Source organism: Melospiza melodia, chromosome 14 (genome assembly GCF_035770615.1).
Source record: "Melospiza melodia melodia isolate bMelMel2 chromosome 14, bMelMel2.pri, whole genome shotgun sequence".
NCBI classification, from domain to species: domain Eukaryota; kingdom Metazoa; phylum Chordata; class Aves; order Passeriformes; family Passerellidae; genus Melospiza; species Melospiza melodia.
The window spans coordinates 17687633-17714075 of NC_086207.1; the positions used below are offsets into that span (position 1 = coordinate 17687633).

A 26443-nucleotide genomic window follows, 5' to 3' on the forward strand; every position below is an offset into this window, starting at 1 on the left:
CCAGGCTTGTAGCACAGGGCTCCTCCCTGCAGAGCTGTGATGCTCAGTACACAGCACACGGGTTTGTTCCCAGATTTTAATGTACATCACATTTACACATCACTAGTAAAAATCTGTACACTTCACATTACAGTACGTACGAGCCACCAGCTGCTAGCTAACACCAGAACACTGATGAAGCCCAAGACAACTGCCCTAAAACAGGCAGGGGGGCTGGCCTTCCCCTCCAGGGAAGTTTCTTTGGGTTACATATTCTGACAGGACACTGCTTTCCAGAAGGGCAAGCCAAGGTGGTGAACCAGGTCCCAGAAATGGACCTGCAGCTCTTCTTCCTCCTCCAACAGCTGCTAAGAGCTGCCTGCTCACACTCCAGCTCCGGATGCCTGGGATTCTGCTGGGATTTTGTGTCTGCAGCATCATTTCTTCATCTTCATGTCTGCCTCGATGGCGCAGCGCCGCCCTCTGGTGCCTCCGTCCTGCTCACAAGGCAAACAAACAGAGTTACACAACCCACAGGAACGGCCGTCCGGCACAGGGGAGGGAGGGACACAGGGACGGACAAAGGGAATTCTGCATCTGGCAACAATTTTTCATGCCTTCCCATCAGGAGAAAGGGAAGCCGTCCCTGCCAAGGCCTGCCTGCAGACCTACCTACATGGATGTGGATGCAGCAGGGTGCTGGGCTGGGCAGCATCTCTGCACTGCTGGAGCCAGGGCACAGACAGGCAGCACCTCTGGCCCACACAGAGGCTTTTGGAGCCTGGACAGTGCAGGCTTCCTCCTAAGCAGCAGATTCTAGCTTAAGGTGGGAAAAGGAAAACTGCTGACTAACCTACCTTATCAGCTGCTGATCCCTATGGAAGTGCTGCTCCAGCTGAGTGACCCTGGCACTAGCTCCCTAGTTCCTCCACACAGCTCCTTTCCACGAGCAGGTGAGCTGAGAGCTTCCTCTGATCCTCTCTCTGGCTGATCTGCTGCCTCTCCTGGAGTACTCCTCTGTCTTTAGATAATGTGAGAGATAAGGACAGCTCTCCATCTTCCTTCTCTCTCTCCTCACAGTAACTCAGAGACTTGGGGTTTCCCAGAGGGAATATTTTTCCAAACACTTCCAGATCACCACGGGCACAGAGCAAGATATTTCTGCAGAGTCTTTTTTGCTTTCTGAACCAGGATCAGATAAAGGACACACAGCTGACTCCTCACTCTCCCAAGACCTTTTGTACTGCCTCGGCCGTGTGGAAGGGGCAGCTGTATAAACATGAGAGATGTAGGAACTACAGGACTGCACCACTTGGGTTTGTCTTCCCACTTACAAGGAAAGAAAGCAGGAGAGAAGTCATGGAAAAAAGCAAAAGCAGATGACAAAACAAAAAACACTTGGAACCAGAAGAGAAGAGTGAAGCCCCACCCGCTCACCCATTTTGAGAGGAAGGGACTGAGATGTCTCCTCTCAGCTCACAGTGGTGCAGCCCCCAGGTCAAACACACCCTGCTGCAGCGCTAAGGATGCTGTGACAGTGCAGGGATCACCCAGACAAGGAGCAGAGCACCTGGCAGCAGTACTGCAGAACCTGCTGGAGCCTTTCAATACTTACAAAGAGAGAGAGAAGGAAGGCAGGAGAGCCCATTGGGACACTGTCCTGTTAAAAGGCCAAACAGAAGGACTCATCAGGCATCAGCTACGGAAATGCACACACCACACAGAAGCACTGAGCCCACACATGAGCATAGAGGAACATGTGCCCCACTCCCCTTCCTGCAGGGCGTCAGTCTTGTGCAGCAGGAACATAAAAACAGACAAAAGAGGGATACTGAGAGAGCCAGAATGCCAGGAAAGGGATATTCCCTCCACAGCCACAGCAAGTTTTCCTGGTCTACCAAACAATTCCTGCTCAGTGCAGCTGTCACTAGCTGCTGTCAGAGTGTTGTGTGCACCAGAGAGTACCTGAGATCACTTCATCAAGTTTGCATAGGTCTTTATAAAAGAAAAAACCACAAATCTTCATTGCTTAGATCAGCGTGGAATTCAAAGGTTCTCTGGTGTATTTTACACAGCAAACCAGAGGTGACTTGATTCTCTAGCTCTAAAAACCTGACTAGGAAGTGAAGGATATGGCAATTCCCTTCACCTTTCTGACATACCATAGAATCACAGAATCTGTGAAGTTGGAGGGGAACCACAGGATCATTGAGTCCAACTCCCTGCCCTGCAGGCCCATCCCCAAGAGTCACACCATGTGCCTGAGAGTATTTGCACCTCTTCCAATACTCTGTTCATTTCCCTACAGTTTTTATCACCTGTTTTTAAGAACAGGTAATAGAAGTGTTTGTATTACAGAAAAAACTCATGAGACCCGCCTCTGGCATGCTGTACAGAACTGAAATCTAATCAATAGAGACATTTAAAGAAAAGTTGTTCATATGAAGATGCTGGTGTGAGAACTTTTGCCTCAATGTGTGGGAACTTCATGCAGTATCTTGGGATTCTTCAGAAGATCCCAAGTGCCCTTGCACAGGGTGCAGCATTCTCACCTTCTCTGAAGCATCCTGCTTGCGAGTGGAGTCTCGCCCCCGCAGGCTCTTTGCACTGATCCCTGACTCTGATGTTTGCATCATCAGCTGTGTGGCCAGAAATTGCTGCAAGGAAACCACACTCTGTTAAGATTGTCAAGCAAAACAAGCTCAGTAAGTGCATGTCAGTTACCTATCACAGACCACAGGCTGGGAATGATTGGGTCAGAGGCAGTTTCAGTTCCTTGTGCGCTGCTCAGAATAAGTTCCCCAATTTACCTCAGAAGCCACAAGTCCTGAGGAACTACAAAACCCCGATTCAAACTCAGCCCTGCCAGCTGGAACATTCTGCTTCAAAGGATATTTTAAATAGCATAAATTCACAGGGCAGTTTCATGTGCACTTTATATCAACACAAACCAGCACAGCCACCCAAAGGAGCCGTGGCGTCCCCTGTCATTCACTGTTCTTGTTGCTCGTTTCTGTTCCTGAACCACACCCTGGTTCTTGCTGGCCTAAGCATTTCCCTGAAGGAAATTACATCTGAAATTGGTCTGGGATGAACATAAAAAATATTCTGCTGTGTTACTTTTAACTCACCCACAATCTAGTTCCACACAAACACCTGAGCTACCATGAGAGAGAAGCAGGGAAGGGCAGGACCTACTGCATTCAAACACACTGGGAGTGAAACTGTGGCACAGCCAGACCTATGGACCAAGGCAGATCTCTGTCCTGGACTGGCCTCAGCTCAGTACTTCACCTGGATCTGCTCCAGGACATCTCTCTGCATCTCCACAGCCATGTGGTACACATCATGGTCAGAGCTGTTGTACATCACTGCATTCTGAAACATCAGCATAATGTCCCGCTGGAACTCGGCCGTGGTTCGGATCAGCCCGTTCTCAATGTTCTTTTTGATGGTAGATAAATCCATTGGCCTGTGAAAGAAATGCAGGCAAAATTGCAACAGAAATGCTTAACTCTTTCCCATCTCCTTTAGAAACAGCCATGGGTCTATAATGTGTTTGGTTACAGTGTCTATTTTATTTAGCTGAACAGTTTCTCCCTCATGGGCTGTGCTCCCCAGTACCAAGGCCTGGGTCTCAGAAGACCCAAGGTGTCCAGCAGTTTCCTGGAATAGTAACAACAGCCTCAGAGATCTCTCAGGAGAGGCATCTGCCTTCTCCAGGCACCACTGACAGAGAAACTAAGGAGCTAGAGCTGCAGCCACTGAGCTTGAACTGTTTACAAGAGATTTCAGCAGCTAGCAGGGAGTTCTGGTAATTTTTCCAGAAAAGTCCACCATCTGGGACAGCAAAAAATACTCATTAGAGAACAGCTTTTAGGAATTTCAAAGGTTAAATCCTACTCTTGGACAGAAACTGGGAGAAACAGATCAGTTTCACTTTACTGATAAAATGTTCTGTGTAAGTCAGTGTACTTCACTCAAAGTCAGGACTGTGTACAGACATGTGTCTGATGATGACTGCTCTTGGGGAAACCTGCTTCTGACTGAATCATGTCAGAAAAAGAACACTTTTCCAAGTCTGCACAGCAGGCAAAAACTACATTGTTGCCAGAAATCCCTACAAATATGCAAACTGAGTTCTGATGACAGAAGACTGCTGAGACTCACCTCTGCACGATGCTGTGGTAGCCTGGTGCTATGTCATCAGTTACAGGCTGTAAGAAGACATTGGCATACCTGCAGAGAAAAACAGTCCGCTCAGTGCCTGCTCTTGCTGGTAAATATTTGTTTCATGCTCTCCTTTTAATTTGTCTGTAACAATATGATTCATCATCTCCCAAGAGAGATAAGCCTCTGAGATGGGAGAGTGGAGACTTGTCTAGGATTAGTCACTTCTTTCTGCCAAGACATCAAACTCACCTGTGATTAGCTGCTGCTCTCCAAACCAGCATGATGGCTTTCTTCCAGATCTTCTGAGCCTGTATTGCTTCCTGGTCTTCACTGCACACTGAGCTGGGAAGAGAAGAACATAATTCCTTCAGGAGCCTGATCACTGCCTCAGAGCACAAAACTCGTGGTTTGTTTTGTCCTTGACATGCCCATGCTAACCCACGCCAAAGACAGATGGAAAAGGCGGGAGCTGGTACTGGAGTGCTGTCTGCACACTTGTAAGCAAGAACCAAACAAATCACCAACAAATTCTCCCTTAGGATCCACTCAGCAAGCCAGAAATGGGGATCCTGCAGTCCCTGCTGTGTGCCCTGACACTCACAACTGCGAGGAGGCCGGGCTGCTGGGGATGGAGTCGGCGAGCGCGTGCGACTGCAGGGGCGCGTTGTGGACGCTGAAGCCGTCGTCGCTCTCGCTCACGGGGGGCTCGTTATCCATCTCTGAGAGATACCCCTCACCCTGGTATTCTTCTTTGGGCTCCTCCAAACTGGCAGCCTCACTGGCACCGTCCTCATCATCCTCCTCACCCTGCCCATCCTGAAACACAGAGTCCATCAGCTGGCACAGACAGCTACAGCGGCCACTCAGCGCCTACAAAGCAACTACGGTTCTGTGAGCAAAGTGGTTTTTTTGTGAGGCTGCTGACAACTGCACAGGCACTTCCACAAAATCCCAGTCTCTCCAGCCTGCCCAGCTTGTCCCCACAGACCCAGAATCACAAACATAAACACCTTTACATTCTGAAGCCATCTCCCCTTCAGCTGCAGACTGCTCAAAGTGCAGAAAGCTGAACACAAGCTTTGCCTTTCAGCAGACAGCAGCAGCAACATGCTGCTAATTAACTCAAGATGACTAAAACCAACAGGGAATTACCTTCATCTGACTCCTAAACAGGGCTTGGGCCTCCTCCTTCATTGATTCTGTGAAAGAAAGAAATGCAGAAAGATTGATTCTCCCAAGCAGCCTTTCCTACAAAAGCTCCTGCACCAACGCCTACTGTCCTGCAGTAATTACCACTGTTCCTACAGGAATCTTTTCTCCCTCCTCCCCAGAAAACCTGAACCAGATAACTAACAACTATCCAGCTAATAATGTTGCATGTAAACGATTTCCTAGCTTAATTAAGTTACCTGACAGCTCAAATTTGTGCTGAACATCAGCCTGTGAGGAGTCTTCACTCACATTTGGGACTTGTGGAGGGGATGAATCATCATCAGGTGGGGTCTGGAGGGAAGAGAAATGCACAAATCTAGATGTTTGTGTCAGCTTACTTCAGTGAAGGTGTGGGCACATCTCACTCACCCTAGCCTAACTCCAGGCAATGAGGTTCACTAAGCACCTTCCCAGCAGCAGTTCTGCACATGGGTGGGGGGAAATACACAAAGGTACTGCCTAAAGCAGAGCTGCTCTGCACATCAGCAGCCTGACTCCCAGGAAAACAGTCAGTCACATTCACTGAAGGGTCACTTCAACCCAGCACTCATCCTTCCTCTAAACTTTGCTCCTACCTGCCACAACTGCTCCTCTTTCCCCACACCAGTTCCAGGCAGCCTCTGTGACCACATACCTCTGCCTTCACTGCATTGAGCACTGCATCTTCTCCCTGGGATGACTCTGTTTTGACTTCAGGAGTCTCTCCCGATGTTACAGCTGCTCTTTGATCTTCTTCTATCTCTTGGTTTCTAAGCTCTGGAGTTTCTGTCACTCTTGCTGTTGCTGGTATGGTTTCTTCAGGGCCCAGCTGACTCTGGTCCTGCTCTGCAATCTCAGTCTTTATTTCTGACCCCAGCTCACTGATGCCCATTAGGTCTCGAATTCCTTTTGCCTCTGGCTCCTCACACTCCAGTCTCTCCTGCTTCACAGTCACAGACACTTGTGGCATCTGGGCCTGTTTCTCATGCTCCTGACGAATTGAATGCTCCCACGGGCCAGGAAGGGTCTGAGGGTCATCGGTATCTTCACAGAAAGAAGACAGAGCAGCTTCAACAACCGCTGCATCCAGGACTTCAGGGGGGTCGTCTACCTTTATTGTCAAAAGAAACACACAGCAGTGCAGGACGAGGTCAGAAACAGGGATTAAAGAAAAGTTCATGTTATTTGGTACTGAGACAATTGTGGAAATCCCAGTCTACTCCATTTACAGAGTTGCCTTTTTTGCAGCCAGATTTGTATCACTCCCTGTGAGAGTTTCTGCTGAAGCTTCAGTTTCAGAAATATGGCACTCCTGGAAAGGATTCTGTGAGCAATGCTCAGCTGTCTGCCAGAAACATGACCCAAACCCTACCCTCCAAGGAATAAAGACATTTCTTTTTGTACTCTGAAAAGGAGCACCAGTGTCAGACAAGCAGCAGTGGTGTCCTGTCCTGTTGATCTGGAAAATGATGGTGAGAATCTGCATTCTGGAATAGTTATTTCTTGTTTGTTTAAACTAAATTGGTGAACAGCAATCATTTGAGATTAACCCAACTGAATGTGCAGTAAAAGGCACTGACACTCTGCTTTCCCCATTTACCTTGTCCTCAATGATGGCTATAATATTCCCAACCGTATCAAAGTCCAGCTCTTCCCCCGTATAGGACACTGCAATATCCATTTTTTCAGCGAAATCCAGATCTTCTTTCCCATCCATGCAGTGATCTTTGGAAGATCCTGCAGTGCTGCCAGCCCCAGAACCCAGGCACTCCTTCTTGATGGAATCAATGATCATTGATATTTCACTGCTGTCCATGGACACTGTCACAGTGTGGGAATCAGCCACTGCCTCCATGGAAACACAGGCTTCAGGCTGGCTCACTGCACAAAGATGAGAGGGACAGTCAGAGACCAAGCTGGAAAAGTCCCCACATAAACAAACACTGCAGTGGGTAACACCAAGCATCAAACACAACTATCCCAGGCCCATCCACCCCACCACAGCAAAAGACAAATATGGGTTTGCTTTCCCACAGGAGAGACAAAGTGAGATTCCAACCCTTGAACCGCAGTCAGCAAATCACCAGCACCCCCCCTCAACACCCAGCAAACCCTGTTTAAAACCATCTGTTTCCTCCAGAACCCAGCCATAACCATCCTTCTTGGCCAGGGTGGCGAGTCTGAGGTGACAAAGCCCAGCTGAGAGCTCGCAGGGCGCTGATCCCACGGGAAGTTCTGCCTTCCAGCAGGACGTGAGCTCTGAGTGCGTGGTTGGGGACGCACCTGTGGCTACGCTTTCTGCAGCTGCAGCTGGTGGCACAACGGCTGGTGCTGACAGCGTGGGCATCATGACAATAGTGGCCTGGGACACAGGCTCTACAGGGGGTGGCAGGAGCTTAGCTGGAGGCTCGCTGGCAACAGCGGAGAAGGAAGCAAGAGGTGAGGTGAACTGTGCAGGACCAGCTTCTAAAAGCCGGGAAAGCGTAGGAGCACCTAACAGAGAGTAGAAGGGAAAAGCACATGAGCAAGAAGCAGCCACCACTGAAATCCACAAAGCCACCACTGGGCTCTTCACTGCCTGGTGGCTTCTTCTGGGAAAAGACACAGAGATACCTATAAAGAGTCCCAAAAGCTGTACAGAGAACCTGCACCAAAAAATGCACAACTCCCGTTGTGTGTGCAGTCTGAGGCAGAATCATGCAGCTACAGAACACTGCACCCACTGTATGGGCTGGACAGACTAAGCCACACATGCACAGAGATGCCCTTCCAAAGGCTCATCCCAAAACAATGATGGGAAATCTGAAAAACAGTGCTGAGAGAGCCACACAAGGTAAGCCAAGACAAACAGTCGTCACAGGAGCTGGGAGGGAGCAGAGGGGATTTCCTTGCAGGTTTTTCCTGGAGAATTCCTTTTATATCAAAGGCTGCCATTCATCTTAGCTGTAACTTCCAGTCTGAATTTACTAAACTGTCTGGACTAAATTAACAAGTCTTAAAGAAACAGATGTGGATAAGGAAAGCCATATTACTTGTATGGAAGTCTGTATGAATGAATAACACATGATCTCAGTTGCAGACAATGTGATTAAATCACTGGTCAGCAGGAGCTGAGGGAAAAAACCTTCCTCAGGCAGGTTGTTCTAAAAGCCCAATACAGAGTCTTGTACTGTCCCCCTTCCCCCCACTCTGTGGAACTTCCTCTGCAGCTCAATGGACTAACTCTCAACAGATCTCTAAGATACAGCAGAGGGAAGGCACATGAGTTCTCCAGATCCACAGGGAGCTGTGTTTGACATGTTGGGGATCAGATCTAGACCACTTTTTTCCCCAACTCCCTGTGAACAAACCCTTTCATTCTACATTCAGATGCCTGGTATTAGCCAGTGTCCAACCCAGAAAACCAGACTGCATGGACCAGGACTGGATCAGACCAAATTGTTTCAGTCATTCTATTAAGGATTAGGGTCTTCTTAAGAAGTAGGGGTGAGATGGACAGGGCTACATAAATAGGAACACAACTGATAGAGAAGTCCCCAGACCATCCAGGTAGGCATCATCCTTCCCCCAAGAAAATCCACAGACCAAGTCTGAAGGTAAATCTTAAGGGAGAACTGTAAAGGAAAGGCCCGAGTTACCTGAAGCAGCTGGAGATGCAGGGACAGCACCAGGTGCTGACTGCATTTCCCCACTGTGCAGCACTGGAAGGACACTTCCTACCTCCAGCAGCACTCCAGAGCTGTTCATGTGACCAGAAGCCACTGCCATTTCGTTTTCACCAACCTGTCAAAGGAGGATGAGACTCAAGTTCCTGGAGATACCACCACACCAGTGATTCTCTGCCAGATGTGCACCTCCATGAACAGCACCAGCATCTGGTGTCCCAGCATTTCCTCTACAGTTTTTATTCAGGTTAGTCCTTGCCTGAGGCCCCTCACACAAGTGCAGAACATGACAGTCTGAAACTGTTCCTGTTCTCAGCTGTAACACAGCTGCAGGCCAAGTGCATCATTTGCTCTATCACAGTTCTTCTCTTCAAGGACCTCACGATCCTTTACACATATGAGTCTCTCTAGACCCTGAGATGGCACACAAATATCCCTTGTTTTGAGTTGAGAGAAGCAGAAATACCAAGATGGAAAGTAACTTGATCAAGGTCACACAGTGAACCTATGATGGACCTTGAAACAGATGCAAACCCAGTCCTGTTCCTACAAAGGAAACTCAGCCTTCCACAGCCATGACCTTTCCCTGCCCCACTTTATGTTACATCCTGCAAACAAAATCCATGGAACATTTACCCAAGCTAGCAAATGGAAAAAACCCTAAATCTGACTACTATGAAGAAAAAAGTCAACAGCAACACACCTACTCCATCACACAAGCACTAACCCAGGGAATCTGTGTCACAAGCAGCTGATGGCTGCTGTTTTCACACTGGGCTCTGAACAGTGTCAGCATCTCCTAAGACTTCCCAAGTCACTAACACCACAAGTGGGTTTTCATCACAGTGATTTTAAGAGCTGTCTACAATTAGGAGAAAACTGAAGCAGTTCTGTATAGGTCATAAATGACATTTAAGGATTCCCTACTCTTGTACACATTAAAAATACTGAAACAGGATTTCTTGACAAGGTGTAAAGAATTGTGAGCCCAGTGTAGGAATCACCAAGAATGTCACAGAGGCTGATGGGGATGATGCTGACTAACAAATTCCCTTCCCTGGGGAGAACAATTTCCCCTAGCAAACCCTGCAACTCCAGCTCCTTATGACTGAGGGGACAGCCAGTCCTATGTGCTGCACCAGCCCTGCAGTCCTGCTGGAAAAGGGGCTGACCTCTGCAGCTCACAGGGGTATTTATACCTCTCAGATTATCACTTCTGCTGGGACTCTCACAAAACTGCACATTTTTAAAAATTCTTTGCAGATCCCCCTTTTTCAGTGGGAAAGTCTGGAGCAAATTGTTTGTGTGCTTGCATATATGAGCAGAGAGCTCCATACCAGCCTGGGGCTTGTGGGCAGGAGACTGCCCTTCTTCAGCAGCTCTGAGAGCAGAGGGGAAGGAGGCGGAGTTGCTTTTTGTCCTAGCATCTTTTTCTGGGGTGAATCATCAGTGACTGGGGTCATGGGGGCATCCAGGGGAGCAGAGCCTGGAGGGGTGTCAGGGATTCCAATGAAGGAGGCAACTGGGGTGCTGGGCAATGTCCCTGGCGTGACCTGAGAAAGAGAAAAACCACACTGTTCAAAGCCACACTCCACCACACGGACCAGCCCCGCTTGCTGCTTCCCCCAAGAGCATTGATCCAGCACACCACAGACACCTACTCCATTCACTCACTGCCCCTACTCCAGGCATGTGCTTTCACCCTTTCCCTGCCCTGCAGAGCCAGCTCCCAGGCACTCACAGACTGCCTGGCCAACCCACTGATGCCCCTACAAGGCCTCTGATCCAGGCACTGGATCACCACAGACAGGGAAGAGGAGATGGATCTCGAGCAGCACTGTCACCAACCACACTGCAGCACCTGAAAGCTGCACAGCAAGGCAAGGGCTTCTCCCCAGGCCCCTCCTCTGTGATGGGTGCAGAGCCCCACGCCCCAGGCTGGGCTTTCCCTCCTACCCAGAGAAGGATCCTCACCCCTGGGCTGGCCTCATCCCCAGCAGGCTGGGACAGATCTCCGAGGGAATAATCCCCGCCCGGGGAGGTGGAGCCTGCAGGAGAACGAACCATCACCCCCGTCAGCCTTCGAGGGGGGTTCTTAATGGCCTGGCGAGCTGCAAGAGAACAGAAACTACAGTGAGAGTCTGTGACTCCATCGTGGACAGTCCCCAGGAGTTACCTCTGACTTTAACCTGAAGGATTTTAAGAGAACAATTTATGTTGTAGGAATTTCTTGCACCCCACTAGGCTCAGTTCCCAAGTAATACTGACTTTGGGTAATGCACTCCAGCTGCAGGTTTCTCTAGCAGTTTGGTGCTCACCACCTCCCACCACCACATTAAATGCCCCAAGAGTTATGAAGAACTAAACATTCAGAATAAAAGTTTCTTCCTCTTATCTTGAGTGACCAAGGGAAACTAAAGGTGTGAAAAGCCTGACATTCTAACGCAGAGCTCCTTACCAAGCCTGCTTTCCCTTGGATACACCTTTCCTGAAGGTTTTATTCCTTTTACAGAAGCCTCTGCCTTTTACCCTGTTATAAATATAGTGCTGGAAAGAGAATACAGCCTCTCTCTCCAACTCTAGGGTCAAAGAATTCCTCCTGCAGGTCTTAACAAGAATTCAGTATTTTCTAAATGTTCTTATGAATATATGCATTGAGGAAAACGAAGGCACCTCATTTCCAGCTTACCCTGATAAGCAGCATCTGTAGCCTTCCTCTTGACCTCTGCTTCCTCCTCTTCCATTTTTTTCTTTCTGTAAAAAGTACAAAAACCTGCTGTCACAGGGTGTCTCAGTTCCCCTTAATTCCCTCTTCAAAATGTGTTTTACTGATGCCCACCCTGTTATCTCCAGACAACATCAAACCACTCAGACTCAAACCCCCCAAGGCGAGCAGCAGAGCCAGAGAATGACACACAGGGCAGGAAATTTCACTTCCAGATGATTGCCAGAATGGAGGCTGCAAACATGGTTCTGCAAGCCATGGCCAAGCTCTTTACTGAGCAACTCCAAAGGATGTTCCACACCAGCTGCTCTCCCCCAGTGCAAGCTCTCAGAGGCCAAAGCATCTGCCCAGCTCCATTTCTCTTAACCCAAACTATGTGGAGCAAGAGATGCTGCCAAACAGAGTGTCAGGAAACCACAATCTGAGAAGAAATAATGAAATAACCCACATCATAATCTCATTGCACAGCTCCTCCAGTCTGTTGTCCATGTGTCCGGCCTGGATCAGCTCTGCATCCTTCTTGAGTTGCCTGCAATCATAAAATCTTTTTACATTCTGATCACTGAACTGGACACCTTAAGCAGCATTTTCACCCCAATCACCCCCAGTTTTCATCCCACTTGGATTACTTTTTCAGTACAGGACTCTCAGGTGTGCAACATTTTAAAACCTCTGTCATGTACCTGTATTTTTCCTGTGTTTCTTTAATAATTTTCTTCAATTCCTCAACCCTCTCAGCAGTCAGTTTCCGCACAATAACATCTTCCACTGTCTCCACAACTTCTCCCTTCTCACCACGTTTTCTTCTACAGAATAAGAGAAAAGAGAAACTCAGACACAAACCACAAGAAAACTCAGTTCCTCTTTCATAAATGGCTGCTTTCTGTCACTCATGACATGCCCATCCAAAAAAATCAACTTCCTCCAATTCCCTTAAATTATATTGGGCAGCACAATGTTCAAACAATCTCTTCAGAAAAATTCACTCATATCACAGAGCTGTAGTGACAACACTGATAAGAAAACTGTAAGAAACCATTGCAAAATAGTGACAAATACAAAACATCTCCCATCTCAATCCTTCTCTTTTCTACCCCTACTCTGAATGATAAATTTATGTGTGAAGTTTCTGACCAGTAAGGCAAATATGCAGTGTTTTATTCCAGCCAAATAAATATTAACTTTCCCATCTGAAAAACCCTGATGCCACTGTCCCACAACAGCTATTCCAGCTGAATTTTCTCATTCTGAAATGCTCCTTTTGGGAGGAATTGGTTGGAGGACAAAAAGTAATTAAAGACTGACAAGGACTTTGCTGCAAGAACCCAGGAGTGCCCCCTGAGCTGCTGCAGGCTGTGCTGGGGTCACACTTTGTACTCACTTTGGGGTCTCTGTGGTCTCCAAGAGCTCTGAGTACTGAGATGCACAGTGCTGAAAAGAAACAAAGGAAGTCAGAGGACAGTCTGCTTGCCCAAACAGCAGGACACACCAAAATACATGGACACCCACATGGACAAACACATGGTGTTTGTGTGTGAAATTCCCAAGGCAAGGAATTTCACAGCTCAATCACACGCCTGGTGAAGGATCTCATTAGTTAGCCTTACTTAGTAACTGTGCACTGGATAAAGCATGGAACAATTAATCCTAAATTCATTCTCAGTCTGGCTTTTCTGATTGTGTAGAGATTTTGTGTCCAAGATTCAGATGTCAGTGCCTTACCTTTTGTGAAAACCAGTCAGGTGGGCGTCCTGGCTCTGCGAAAGGTTTGATGGCTCTGCTGACAGAGACCCTGTGGGAGGGAAATGACAAGTCACCATCAATTTACCTTTTCCCCCAATCAACATGCAGAGAAAAGATGAAAACCTCTCTTTACCTCATTGAATAACCCTGCTACACATGATAATCTCACCAAGGCTTTACAAGTCTCAAAAATATTTACCTGCTTCTAATAAACCATAATTTCACTCCTTTGCTTTGAAAAGCAAGTTTCTTGTATCTGATTATGTGACTACATTTCCACATAACCCTTACTTTAGGGAGCATAAAAATACAGTAAAACAGAGCTATAGGTTCAGTGCACAGGAATCTGTTACCAAATATCTTTGTTGTCCACAACTCACCTCATCTAATTATGAACACAGAATCATAGAATGGGTTGGAAAGGACCTTAAAGATCATCTTGTTCCAACCCGCTGCCATAGGCAGGGACATCTTCCACTATCCCAGCTGCTCCAAGCCCTATCCAACCTGCCCACGGACACTTCCAGGGATGGGCAGTCACAATTTCTCCGGACAACCCTTTCCAGTGCCTCACCAGCCTCACAATAAAGAACTTTTTCTTAATCTCCAACCTAACCTTCCCTTTCTGTGTCTGAAGCCATTCCCCCTTGTCCTGACACTCCATGTCCTTGTTCAAACTCCCTCTCCAGCTCTCATCGCTTTTTATTTTGATTACCACACCTCTGGGTTCACTCAGTAGTTATGAAGCCAACAAAATGCCTGTGCAGGTACACCCTGCACACCTCTTACACCCCATTTTTGTTCTGAACAGAGGCAGCGCGGTGACAGCCCCGTGCCGTGCCCGGGGCTGTGCAGGTGCCGCCCGCCTTTCCCGCTCCCGTACCAGTTCTGGTCGCCGCTGCGCATGACGGAGGAGGCCAGGCAGAGCTTCTCGCGGATGGACCAGGGCTCGGTGGGGCCGGCGCTCAGCAGTTTGTGCTCTGCGGGACAGGGCAGGAGTGTGGGGACAGTCCCGGCCACATCGGGACTCGAACCCGCGGCTCTACCACCTGGCCCCGCCCCTCCCCAGACCCATTGGCCCCGTCCCGCGCCCCCGTTGGTTCTTTCCAGGAGGGTCCTCCGGAACCGCTCCGTTCTCCTCGGGCCATTCCCCTGCCCCTTCTCCTCCCCAGCCCCGCCGCCGCTCGCTCCCCGCCGCGTCTCCCGCCCAGCCTCGCACTCACTCCCCGGCCCCGCCGCCATCTTCCCCGCCCGGCCCTGAGGGCGGCAGGGGCGGCACCGCGCGCAAAGCCCGCCGGGAGGCGGCCGAGCGCCGCCACGCCCCCTCGCCGTATGCGCGCACGCGCGAGCGGCCGGTTGCCCGGGGCCCCGCCCCCTCCGTCCCAAGAGCGGGCGCTGATTGGTCGAGGGGCTCTCATGCCGAGCTCCCATTGGCGGAGCGGGCGGGCGGCGAGGTTTGAAACGCCGAGCGAGGGGCGGCGTGAGCGGTAGCGAGGCCGGAGCGGCGAGAGGGGCGGCCGGCGGTGTCGGTGGGTCCCTGTGAGTGCGGCCGGACCCGTGTGGTGCTGGGCTGTGTGTGTGGGGGAGCGGCGACGAGCTGCGTCTGGGCTTCGGGGTGTCCTGTGTGGTGGTTGGTGTGTACGTTAGGTCTGTTTGGTACCCTGTGTTAATGGGGTGTCTGTGTGCATGTCACCTGTATGGTGTCCGTATGTTCGGGAGGTGGGTTTGGAGTCCTGGTTGGTGTTTGTGTGTGCACGGGCTGTGTCCGAGGTTCTGTGAGGTTTCCCCGTGTTCAGGTGCTGTGTGTATATGAGTGCACGTTGCGATGCGTGTAGGGAGGGCTCCACGTGGGGACCGATGGATGTGCAGGGGTTGCTGTAACACCACCCTGTCCCTTCCCCTTTTCCCCAGGAGCGTGTGAGGCACCATGGCACAAGCACTCGCCTCCCCAGGGCTGTTTTCTGACGATGAGGCTGCAGCCTCCCCTGTGCTCGAGTCCACAGCTACGGGCTTTGGGGCTGACCTGCGCAAGGATCTGCTGCCGGAGTTCTCTGCCATCTCCCCAAACCTCGAGGGCTCTCAGGTCAGCTTGGAGCCCTGTAACAAACAGGGCAGCGTTTTCACTCGTGCCTGCTGTTCTCTGTACAAAAGAGGTGTGATGCAAAAATAACAGAGACTCTTCGGAAGAGGCAGCAACAAAATACTGAATTTAGGGGGAGCAGTTCCTGGGAGAGCAGTGGGCAGTGAGTGCTTCTTGGGGTGATGCTTGGTTTTGGTGTTAGGCCCTTGGCTTGTTGGTCTGATTCATTAGATAAACAAAAAAAAAAAAATAATGCTGGCGTGCTTGGAAATGCCTAGGAATGTTTCTGGCATTGTTGGTGATTTTGGGACCAGGGAAATTCCTCAGCACTAGCAGCATAGCCAACATGTGTGCTCCATATTGTTGTTCCTGTTAAGTGTTCCCATGGGGGGTGTGTGCTGCCTTTCTGGCTGCCATGTTTAATTTGTGCTGATTCTTACAGGCTGTAACTGAAGACAATAACGGAAAGTTAAAGGTTTACCTCAGAGTTCGACCTCTGAAATCTACAGAAGTAGACAAAGGAGAAGACCAGGTAAGACACTGAAGAGTCTGAGCTGGCTGTGTGCCTGCTGGGAGATGCTGTTGTCCTTCGCTGTCTATCCTCCTGTAAGCCACTGCAATGATGGATTTTATGTGTTCTTTAGGGCTGTGTCTGTATTGAGAACTCGGAATCCCTTATTCTGAAAGCTCCAAAGAATTCCTTCACCATGCGGAGCACAGAGCGAGGAGTGGGACAAGCAGTGCACAGATTCTCCTTCACCAGGGTAGGTAGCTGGGACAAACAACCCATCTGGAAGTGATTTCAGCTTAAACCAGCCCTGCAGCTTGAAAAGCAGCCTTATTCACATCCACTGACCCCAGGCCACTGCCTGAACTCTGCAGTCTCAAGCAATCAGGTTACTTCAGGTTTTAGTTGCTACTTTATTAGTTTTTTAATTTTAAGCTGTTTCTGATAACTCATTTTTGGCAGCAAATGGCAAACTCCTGTTCATGAGGCTCTAAACAGGCTGAGGGCTGCAGTGATGTGAGATGTTACTGGATTAAGTAAAGAAGCAGCTTGTTTTTCTAGGGAGCTCAGCTGGAATTGCTGGTAGGTGGCTCATGGCTACTGCAGGGAACAAAGGACCATGTAATATCACTTGAGCAACCACCAGCAAAGGATAGGCAAGATCTACATGAAGCCATTTTTCCTGTGTCTTGTAGATTTTTGGACCAGAGGTGGGTCAGAAGCTGTTCTTTGATGAGACAATGAAGCAGGTGGTAAAGGATGTGCTGAGTGGGCAGAACTGTCTGGTTTACACCTATGGCATCACCAATTCAGGGAAGACTCACACAATTCAGGGTAAGGACAGCACCAAGTGTTGTGGGGCCCGTTGAAGGAATTGTTTTCTGTCTCCTGCCTCTGAATCCTCAGCTTTGCTGCTGCTCTTGCTGCAGGCACTGCCCAGGACGGGGGCATTCTGCCTCGCTCCTTGGCCACCATCTTCCACAGTGTGGGGGACCGGCTGTACCAGGCCATGGACCTGAAGCCTGCCCTCTCCAACGAGGTGACCTGGCTGGACAGCAGGCAGGTGCGCCAGGAGGAGACCAAGAAGCAGATGATGCTGCAGAGGGGACTCTGGGAGGTAAGCACAGGCCTCTGGGGGTTCAACAGCAAGAGGAAAGGGGTGGTGTCATGCTACCTGCATGCTCCTGTTCCTTGTTTCCTTCAAGGAGGAACTGCTGACGCCCATGAAGAGGAGTCACAGTGCTGAATCTCAGCTCCAGGCCACCACCAGTGGCAGCTTTGACAGTGGAGTTGCTGGGCTGTCTTCATCCAGCCAGCTCACCAACCGTTCAGACCTCAGCCAGACAGAAGGTATTTCTGGAAGCCTGTTGGGTATTACCTGCTGCTTTTTGCTGGAGGATGGGGGAAGAAAAGGGTGATGGCTGTTTGGATGCTGTGTTCTGGGTAAGGGAGCAAAGGTGCTGTAGCCTCAGATTTTCCCCTTGAAAGATGCCATGTCAGAAGAACTCCGCATGTATTTTGCCAATATCAGAGGAATTCACCACTCTATAATAACCAAGCCTTATGAAATGAAATATTGCTTGACATTCACTCATTTCATTCAAGGAATGTGGTTTTTGAGCAGCTGATTGCTGTGAGATGGGGGTTACTGGGAAGCAGGATGCCAGAGTGGCTGGCTGCACTGAGCACTTGTGCTCTGACTGTCAAAGCCAGGAACTACCAGCTACTCAGGTATCCAGAAGCATGGAGTGATTGAGATAACAAGGACTAAAACTTTAGTTATACCAGAAACAGTTCATGTCTGAAATATCTTGTAATTCTGGAATGAAAATTGAGTATGTAAAAGTCCTTACACAGAGCAGGTGATACTGATAAAGGAAACTTTAGACTGTCTCACTGGGGACAGGCATTAGAATAGATGCAAATGAGAGGAAGTAAATGAAAGGATTTGTGCTGGTGTGGTTTTGCTGGGTAGTGGAAGTATCTTACTGTAGACCTAAACCATTCTGTTGAACCCATGAAAAGCTGCAATCACGATTTGTTTTCCTTCCTTTTTTTTTCTTTTTTCCCCAGAACTAGGCCCTTGCTGGGCTGACCTGGAAGGTATTTCACTCACCAGCCCAGAAGATGTGCAGTTCTCCATCTGGGTCTCTTTCTTTGAGATCTACAACGAGTTAATCTATGACCTGTTAGAACCAGCTCTGCCTGGGCAGAACCGTAAGCGGCAAACGCTGCGGCTCTGCGAGGACCAGACTGGCAACCCCTATGTGAAAGGTGGGTTTGCCTGCAGGAGAGGGTTGGAGGCCTGCTAGGGAGGTTTTAGGACTGAGTGGGTGGGTGGCTTGGCAGTGATGTGCTGGAGAAGCCCCACAGAGAGCTCTGATGTTGGGATTTACAGGATTGTCAAATTAGTTGATGTCAAGGATATACAATAGTGAGGTTGGGGCTGAGATAAGTTTTCTGCCAGTCTCCCAACTGCTGTGCCCAATGCATGCTTGCTTTCCAGATCTGAACTGGATCAATGTCCGGGATGCTGATGAGGCCTGGAAGCTCCTGAAACTGGGTCGGAAAAACCAGAGTTTTGCAAGCACCCACATGAACCAGAACTCCAGTCGCAGGTCTGAAGGGAGAGAGATTGTTTAGGCAGAAATACAATTCTGAGGGGCTTTTAAAGTTTGGTTGTTTTTTTTTTTTTGTAAATATTTGCATGTTTCTTTACAGTCACAGTGTGTTCTCTATTCGCATTCTGCACTTGCAAAGAGGTGCCAGAGAAGTTGTTCCAAAAATCAGCGAGTAAGTTTCAAGGTTTTTTAGGATTTGGGTGTAATCTCAACTTGCTTGTCTCTGTGGTTGAGGGCCTGGGGTATGGGAAGTATCTTGATGGTGGTGTTGAAAGTATACTTGGAAGTTAAGTCTTGGAATTGACAGGAGTTTGAGAAGTACTGCAAGGTACAACTTGAGGTAGTTCTCAGGCTTTTTGAGTGAAGGTAAATGTGAGCATCCTTACCCTTTGCAGCAGGCTGATTTGAGTGCTGCTGGTGCCTCTTCCTGGGATGTATTTATCTGGAAAGTGGCTGTTCTGAGGACTGGCAAAGGATCTCTGAAGTTGACACTTCAAAGCTCATTTTGCTGTTACTTTGTGTGACCCCTACACTTAAGGCAGGCTCTTCTATCCATCAACAGCCCAGGCACCCCAAAAGAGTGGTCTGTGCCCTTATGGGGAAGCTGGGAAGGTGACTGCAGGATGTCTGAAGGGTAAGCCTGCTATGGCAGGACAAAGGCTGTAAGAGATGTGAGTATCACTGTGTTTCCCTCAGGCTGTCCCTGTGTGACCTGGCGGGCTCTGAGCGCTGCAAGGACCAGAGGAGCGGGGAGCGAATGAAGGAAGCCAACAACATCAACACCTCCCTGCACACCCTGGGCCGCTGCATCGCCGCCCTCCGCCAGAACCAGCAGGCCAGGTGAGCAGCCACTCCTCCAGAGGGAGGGTGTGGGGGTTTGTTTTTGCTTTCCCAGCTCACTGGTGTCTCTCCCCCAGGACAAAGCAGGCGGTGGTTCCGTTCCGGGACAGCAAACTGACCCGCGTGTTCCAGGGCTTCTTCACCGGGCGCGGGCGCTCCTGCATGATTGTCAACATCAACCAGTGTGCTTCCACCTATGATGAGACTCTGCACGTAGCCAAGTTCTCAGCCATTGCCAGCCAGGTGAGTAACACACACCAGGATCATGGCATGGTCAGGGTAGCTTGGGTCCCTTCCCACCACAAGGAGAGGGGGCATGATTGTACCTCGTCCCTATGCATCTCCAGTGGTTATTGCTTTCAGATAGATTCTGCTAAACTGAAATGGCTAACAGGTTGCAGAGAGGGGCTGGCTGTGTTTAAAGACCACACAACTTCCAGGCTTTGCAGATAGAAAATAGAGGTCTTTTCTCTTTCAGCTTGTTCAGGCACCTCCCACAAAGCTGGGACTTCCATCCTTAAAGTCCATCATCAAAGAACACAGCAGGCGGATCAGCCAGGGTCCAGAGGCAGAGCCAGAGGAAGATGTGGAATCAGAAGAAGACACAGAGGATGAGGCAGATGTCTCTATGTATGAGAAGAAGGTGGGTTGTGATTTGTTTTACAGCCTTTATGTGGATGCAAGGTCAAGAACATGAGTGTTAGCTTTGGCCTGGGGAGCTGGGATTGGAGCTCAGAGAGAGCCAAGAGAGATGACACAAAACCTCAGAAGGAAAAAGGACCCAGGAAATTGGGAATCCTTGACAAAAACATTCTGCAGTTGGTCTAAATCTGATACACGTGGTGAATTTGAAAGCACTTTGTCATCTGTGGAAAAGTGGCAGTAACAGTGCAGGTGCAGACCTGTAATTCTTTTTCTGCAAGGGAAATCTAGAAAACATGCAGAACAGGAATCTAAATGGGGGAAAAATAATCAAACTTTCTAGATAAAGCAGGCAGTGGGGATAGCTGAATGCTCAAAATGAAGTCATCTCTACAGAGACTCAAAGTGTCATGTGCTGAGGTAGCAAACCCTGGCGACTTTTCTTTCCTTAAATCTAGATCCCTGCATCCTGCAGACATGGCATCACTTAGTTTACTGCAGGTCTGAGCTCTGTAGTGCAGCGTGGGCAGCAGAGCTGTGTCTCTTGCAGGACCTGCTGCGTGCCGTCGAGGCTGCGCGGGAGCTGCTGGTGCAGGAGCGGCAGAAGAAGCTGCAGCTCGAGATGCGCCTGCGCGAGGAGATCTGCAATGAGATGCTGGAGCACATGCAACAGAAGGAGCAGTGGTGGAGGTACAGCCTGTGCTGCTCTCCCTCCCTCTGCTCAGGATGAGCTGCAGCACCCAGGACTGCCAGATCCTGATGTGGGACTGGTTGTTCTCTTTGTAGCCAGCACGTGGATGCTCAGAGAGAGCAGCTGGAGGAACTGTATGAGGGCAAAATGAACATCCTGAAGGAGTTACTGACTGACCACTACCAGGAGGAAATGCAGGTTTGTTCAGGGCAATCAGGAAAGCAGCAGTGGGTTTGGAAGGGACTCTGGGTACTTGAGTGCAGGAAGATCTTTATGCAAAGTTAAAAGAAAGATTTTGCTTTCTGAGGTATTTTTGGTGATATTTTTTCATCCCTTGATCCAGAATTTTTGTTTCTTGTCTCCTACTTTATGTAGCCCACAAGGCTTCTTAATTTTGAACAGTCAATCTGGAAGCTAATGTACAACCATCCTGATTTGTCCATTTGTTCAACATGATTCTCTTCCCCCCTTACTCCTTACACTAGTGGCTGGATTTGGGCTCTTCAGGTTCACACAAGATGTGTTAATTTCTCTTCTTGCTCTCAGTTGTGATGATGGGTATGGACCTGTCCATATTTTTATGCCTACACCATTTGAGTGACCTCTGGGACTTCTTGCAGACTGCTCTGAAGATACCAACTCCCAAAACAATCCCTCTTCTTTAGAGCCTGTAAAAAGGTGGTTTAGGCTCCCAGGAAGTGGGTTTGCTGTACTTAAAAGTAACCTTAAAGGCTGGGTTCAATGTGTCAAGTGTAGGATTGAGAAATTCTTCAGGAATAAAGACACAGAACGTTTCACACAAGTTGTGCTACAAAAATCTTGTTGACTCTGAACAAACTTCCTTTCTCAGGAGCGTGATGAGGAGATTTCGGAGCTCAAAGCTGCTCTGAAGGAGACGAAACAAAAGCTGGAGAGCCTGGATGCCAAGCAAAAGGAGTCAGAGCAGAGTGTACGTCGATCCAAGCGAGCGGGCAGCTCGTCTGCTCTGCAGCAGGAGCTGGCAGACACCAAAGCCAGGCTGGAGCAGTGTCAGAAGGAGTTGAATTCCACAAGTGCAGGTACAGCAGCAATGCTGCACAGGTTCTGAACCCTGCTGAGAGCTCTCTGTGCAGGGTTAGAGAGACTTCCTTCAGGGTACATTGGATTTAGGCACCCTCAAAACATGATTTGACTTGTAGGTGACAGGAATAATGTGCTGGATGGGCAATTTCATTTCATTTTCACAGGAAAATGGACTTTAGCACAGGATAATCCTTCCATTCAAATTCTTAAGCCCCTTTGTCTAAGTGAATGGGAGAAGCCTGGAATGTTTGTGCCTTTCTGCACAAACTCAAAAGCTTGTTCCAGCTTGCCTGTGGCAGCTTGTCTCAAGGGAAGTCCTGAATTTCAGGAATACTGAAAGCTGATCAATGTCCCGTTTCTCACTACTTTTTGTCTGTTCCTAGAGTTGCACAAGTACCAGAAATTAGTGGAACCACCTCCCTCTGCCAAACCCATTACTATGGATGTGGATAGGAAGCTGGAGGATGGACAGAAGGTAACTCCAGTTCTGTGTTACAGAAAATATTTGCAGGGCCAAGTGGTTGCCAGCTTAAAGAGAGTTTGGGGCTGCTGTTTCCAGGTTTTTAAACAAATGAAATGGTTTGTTGAACTTACAGGAGTTGAAGATTGTAGTATCCGATCCTCCCTCAGTGCTGCATGTCTGAATTACCTTGGGGTGGCTTTGTTTGCAGAGCAGTGCCAAAACCAGCTGTTGCATTAAACCTCTCTCTTCTAGAACGTCAGATTGCTGCGTGCAGAGTTACACAAAATTGGGGAGTCTCTCCAGTCTGCAGAGCGAGCGTGCTGCCACAGCACAGGGGCAGGGAAGCTGCGAGAAGCCCTGGGCATGTGTGATGACATCCTGGCAAGACAGGTGATGTGTCTGCTTTGGTGTGGGCTGCATGGGGGAGAGGGATCCAGTCTGTGTGCTTTGCCATAATCACAGCAACCAAAGTTCTTGCTGCTGCAAATCAAATTATTTATTTGCCAGTGCATATTTTGTGAAGGGAGCTCTATGACTGATTTTTTTTTCAATGCCTGAGTTGGTTGTGTATTTACCTCTCCACAGGAGACTCAAATTGTTCCTCTTCAGTAGGAGAATTCAGAGTTCTCATTTCCTTATCCACTCCATCACAGTTGCTATGGCAGCATATTTGCAGCAGGATGGAGTCAGCTTTGTCCCACCCTTACTGTTCCTATGTGCTACTGAACTGCTACACTGTTGACAGTAGAAGCTTTTATGCATGGTCTTATTTAGCAAAGTTAGTGAATTTTGGCAAAAGGCTGTTTATCCTCCTCAGTTCACAGTAACCAGGGAGTTAAGACAACTTCTCATTGTACCTGATGGGAGCATAAAAGAAAGCTGGAGGGACTTTTTGTACAAGACCAGGGGGAATATCTTCATATTGAGGTTTAGATTAGATATTAGGAAAAAATACTGTTAAGGGTGCTGAAGCACTGAAAATACATTTCCTAGAGAAGTTGTGGCTGCTTCGTCCCTAGAAGTATTTTAAGGCCAGGATGGACAGGGCTTGGAGCAAAGCTGGTGTAGTAAAAGCTGTCCCTATCCAGAACAGAGAACACGAGGATCTTTAAGGTCTGCTCCAACTCGGAGTGGGCTTTTATTTCTATGGGTTTTTATTTCGATATTTTTATGTTTTAAAAATATATTTGTATCTTGTCTTCAGGACCAGACCCTGGCAGAGCTGCAGAACAACATGATGCTGGTGAAGCTGGACCTGCGCAAGAAGGCCGCCTGCATTGCTGAGCAGTACCACACGGTGCAGAGGCTGCAGGCGCCGCCCACCTCCGCCCTCAAGAAACGCTTCTGTGCCAACAGGGAGAACCTGCAGCCCAATCAGCCTCCTGGCAAAAAGCCCTTCCTGCACAACATCCTGACACGTTCAGCCACCCGTCCTGCGGCTACCAGAGGCTGGCAACTTCGTTCAGTTGCTCTATGACTTTTCAAAAGGAGGTCCCTACCCCGCTGTTACTGGAACAGGTGGCAAATCCAATATAATAGCATCTGGTTTTCATTGTGCGCTTCTTTATTGTTATTGTAGCTGCTTGAGACTTATGTAAACATCTCTGGATATGTATGTTTAAACTTTCAAACAATACCAAAGTGGACAAAGTGACCTTATGTGATTTAAACACTATACTGAGGAAAGTCTTCAACTGTAAAATAACGCAGATGATCAACCTGTTTAACAAAAGAACAAGATAAAGGTGTTCTTGTCTATGTTGGCACACAATTCAAAAAATAAGTTCATAAGTTCCTCCTTGAAAGATACTTTGCCTTCCTTGAATTATAATCCTTTATTGAAGTATACACGTTCTAGGCCAGGGTAGCTGGCTCGGATCTTGGCTCGCAAATCTGGCTCCAAGCGTGACACCGACATGGAACTGAGCAAAATAAACAGACAAGGGGTTACACCAAACAAGCACCAGAGGGAAAACAAGATGGACAATGTATCTGTCAAAAGAGTTTTCAGATCTGACAGACCAGGGCACATGAATCCCTGCTCCAAGGGCAGTGGGACAGTCCATGGCGTGAGGAAATGGCTGTTGCTATTACCATGAGGGTAAGGATCCACTTCCTTGCTCAGGTTCTTGCTGGCAATTGAAACTTACCTTCCTAAAATGATTTTTATTGAATAGAATATATTTTCCTATTTAACTTGCTATGTGATTTTATTCAGTTGAATAAAAGGTTTGTTTTTATGAGAGCTGGTTCACAGTAAAGTGAAGTAAGCTGCCAGGTCATTTGAACAGCTGCAATTTCCTGAACACAGTTCAAGGTCTAATCTTCCTCTGAACTGGAGAGCCCTGGCTGAAATCAAGAACTGTAGCACGTGTGCTGGGTTGGTTTGTCAAGTCATCTCCAGGTAGCCTAGTGACACTTGTTTACCACAGTTCCCTGTCCTAGGCCAAGCAGGGAGACAGATGGTGTCAGCTCTGTTGTACTCAAACACCACTGAGAATTGGCTATTGTTTTCTGGAAGTCAAAAGCTGCCTTAGTTCAGCATTTTAAAGGACTCAGCTCCAGCTTGGGCTGTTTAAGGAACAGCTGGGAGCTTGTTGAGTTAAGACAACCACTATTAAAATGAGAGGGACAGCTGAATTTAAGGCCCTGGCCATACTATGTACCAAATTGAGCAAAGTTTTTTAAGTAACTCATTCAGATTTCATAAGGATTTCAGCTATAATGAATATTGTTTCTAAGACTGCTTTCAGTACTGAGCTACTTCTGTATTGATGAAAAAGTCTGGAAAAATATTAACCAAATAACAAATGAGCACAGATATTCCAGTGCTGTTCTTTATAAATAGAAGAGTTTCCAGCTGAAAATAAAATGGGCTCTGACTGTATTTAGTGCATCCATAACCTTTCTGGACATGAATATATTGTATAGAACTCATCTTGAGCTGCTGGGGTTTGTAAACAACTATTATGTATTACTGATGAATAACACAGTTATTACTTTTCTGTATATTCTCTTGTTTATCACCTTTGTTATATGGGAATTAAAACTGCTTGAGCAGGCAATGACCTTGTGTTTGTGTCTGTGTGCAGCCATGACTGGATCTGGAATAACACTGAGGTAATAATTCACAGCAGTACCCACCTCTTCTGAGGAAACAATGCACAACACAGGGGAGTTGCAAACACGAGACTAGAGGAGACAAAACCAGGTTTACAAAATTGAGGTGCTAAAACAGAATTCAAAAATCTTATACATGATTTAAGTAAAAAGCTTGTTTTCTGTACACAGTGAGGTAAAGTTCCACAAAGTGCTTTGTAACTTTTATTTCTCACTGCATTGTACCTTATGAAATCATTACCTACAAACAGCACTAAATATTTCAATATAATGTTCCCAAATTTGTCTAAATTTACCATTTGATGTCCTTACAGTGCTTTACCTTTGTGTGCATGACAACAGAAAATGCCAGAACACAGCAAATTAAACCCCATTAACCAAATGTTTCCAGAGTTATCACCCTCCAGGATGAGATCCCACTGACTGTTTAGAGGTAGCAGCCAAAGCATCTTTTCTAATCAAGCTGCCACATTCCTTTTTTTGCCACTCCCTTTCTCCCCTCTGCTTTTCTTGGCAGCTCCTTCCCTGCTAACGGCTTTTTAGTTTTTAACATGATATTTTATCAGTTACAGAGATGGAAATAACTGCTGTGCCCTCAGTAACTCTCAACCTTTTTTACTTAAAAAAAAAAAAGCAAATATTGCTGCATTCTTAAAACCCCTACAAGTATCTCTTAAGATAGCAGACCCAACCCAAGGAAACCACTTACCAGAATCCAACTATTCCAACCTGAACAGGAGCGTTCATCCAAGGAAATTTCTGTTGAAATAAAACCACACACAGTGAGTATGGACTCCTTTCTTCCAGCTTCCCACCTTCCTGGAATTCTTTTAAGAGACAGATTGCACCTAAAAGACTCTGAGATGTGAAGGCAAAGCCCTGACCAGTGTGGCTTCATGCTGAGCTCCACTTTGGGAGCCAAATCCCTTTGGAGAGCAGC

The 26443-nt window shown here is 48.0% G+C and overlaps 3 protein-coding genes across 6 annotated transcripts in view; 1 reads left to right on the forward strand and 2 right to left on the reverse strand.

Moving 5' to 3' along the window:
• Window positions 1-62: 62 nt before the first annotated feature.
• BRD8 (bromodomain containing 8) lies at window positions 63-14753 on the reverse strand. 2 transcript variants are annotated; one of them, XM_063169024.1, is made up of 21 exons: window positions 14700-14753; window positions 14360-14456; window positions 13456-13525; window positions 13115-13164; window positions 12417-12539; window positions 12182-12262; window positions 11698-11762; window positions 10983-11119; window positions 8982-9126; window positions 7627-7836; window positions 6944-7224; window positions 5999-6454; window positions 5562-5655; window positions 5305-5351; window positions 4754-4968; window positions 4402-4494; window positions 4150-4218; window positions 3274-3451; window positions 2532-2636; window positions 1595-1639; window positions 63-476 (listed from the first exon to the last, which is right to left on the reverse strand). In XM_063169024.1, exons 1-21 carry the CDS (start codon window positions 14716-14718, stop codon window positions 417-419), a joined length of 2640 nt encoding a protein of 879 aa, XP_063025094.1. In that variant the 5' UTR covers window positions 14719-14753; the 3' UTR covers window positions 63-416. The 2 variants fall into 2 exon arrangements, with proteins under 2 accessions (XP_063025094.1, XP_063025092.1); XM_063169022.1 differs by lacking the exon at window positions 1595-1639 and adding an exon at window positions 10346-10561.
• Window positions 14754-15403: 650 nt separating this feature from the next.
• On the forward strand, window positions 15404-23940 carry KIF20A (kinesin family member 20A). The gene is made up of 18 exons (XM_063169031.1): window positions 15404-15559; window positions 15999-16088; window positions 16201-16320; window positions 16760-16898; window positions 16994-17181; window positions 17270-17414; window positions 18138-18338; window positions 18571-18682; window positions 18786-18857; window positions 19382-19525; window positions 19603-19768; window positions 20004-20168; window positions 20718-20857; window positions 20954-21056; window positions 21709-21916; window positions 22304-22395; window positions 22636-22773; window positions 23588-23940. Exons 1-18 carry the CDS (start codon window positions 15404-15406, stop codon window positions 23858-23860), a joined length of 2652 nt encoding a protein of 883 aa, XP_063025101.1. The 3' UTR covers window positions 23861-23940.
• The window catches only part of SFXN1 (sideroflexin 1), a 38346-nt gene continuing 35832 nt past the window's right edge, over window positions 23930-26443 (reverse strand). For 2 of the 3 annotated variants that reach the window (XM_063169029.1, XM_063169030.1), the window contains 3 exons: window positions 26213-26262; window positions 25528-25575; window positions 23930-24305 (listed from right to left, as the gene is read on the reverse strand). In XM_063169029.1, the coding sequence (XP_063025099.1) occupies window positions 24209-24305; window positions 25528-25575; window positions 26213-26262 (195 nt within the window). In that variant the 3' untranslated portion in view covers window positions 23930-24208. The remainder of the gene's footprint in view (window positions 24306-25527; window positions 25576-26212; window positions 26263-26443) is intronic. The other variant, XR_010029498.1, reaches the window with a different exon arrangement.

Bases quoted from the DNA above. Each gene is read 5' to 3' on its own strand.
- BRD8 (XM_063169022.1), bottom strand. The intron at 11,763-12,181 runs GTGGGTTATTTC...TACTTTTTACAG, and splicing joins CTGTGCAATGAGATTATGAT to AAAGAAAAAAATGGAAGAGG. The intron at 6,455-6,943 runs GTAAATGGGGAA...TTGACAATAAAG, and splicing joins TAGCCATCATTGAGGACAAG to GTAGACGACCCCCCTGAAGT.
- KIF20A (XM_063169031.1), top strand. From the start codon at position 15,404: ATGGCACAAGCACTCGCCTCCCCAGGGCTGTTTTCTGACGATGAGGCT. The intron at 18,683-18,785 runs GTCTGAAGGGAG...GTTTCTTTACAG, and splicing joins AACCAGAACTCCAGTCGCAG to TCACAGTGTGTTCTCTATTC. The intron at 22,774-23,587 runs GTGATGTGTCTG...TCTTGTCTTCAG, and splicing joins ATGACATCCTGGCAAGACAG to GACCAGACCCTGGCAGAGCT.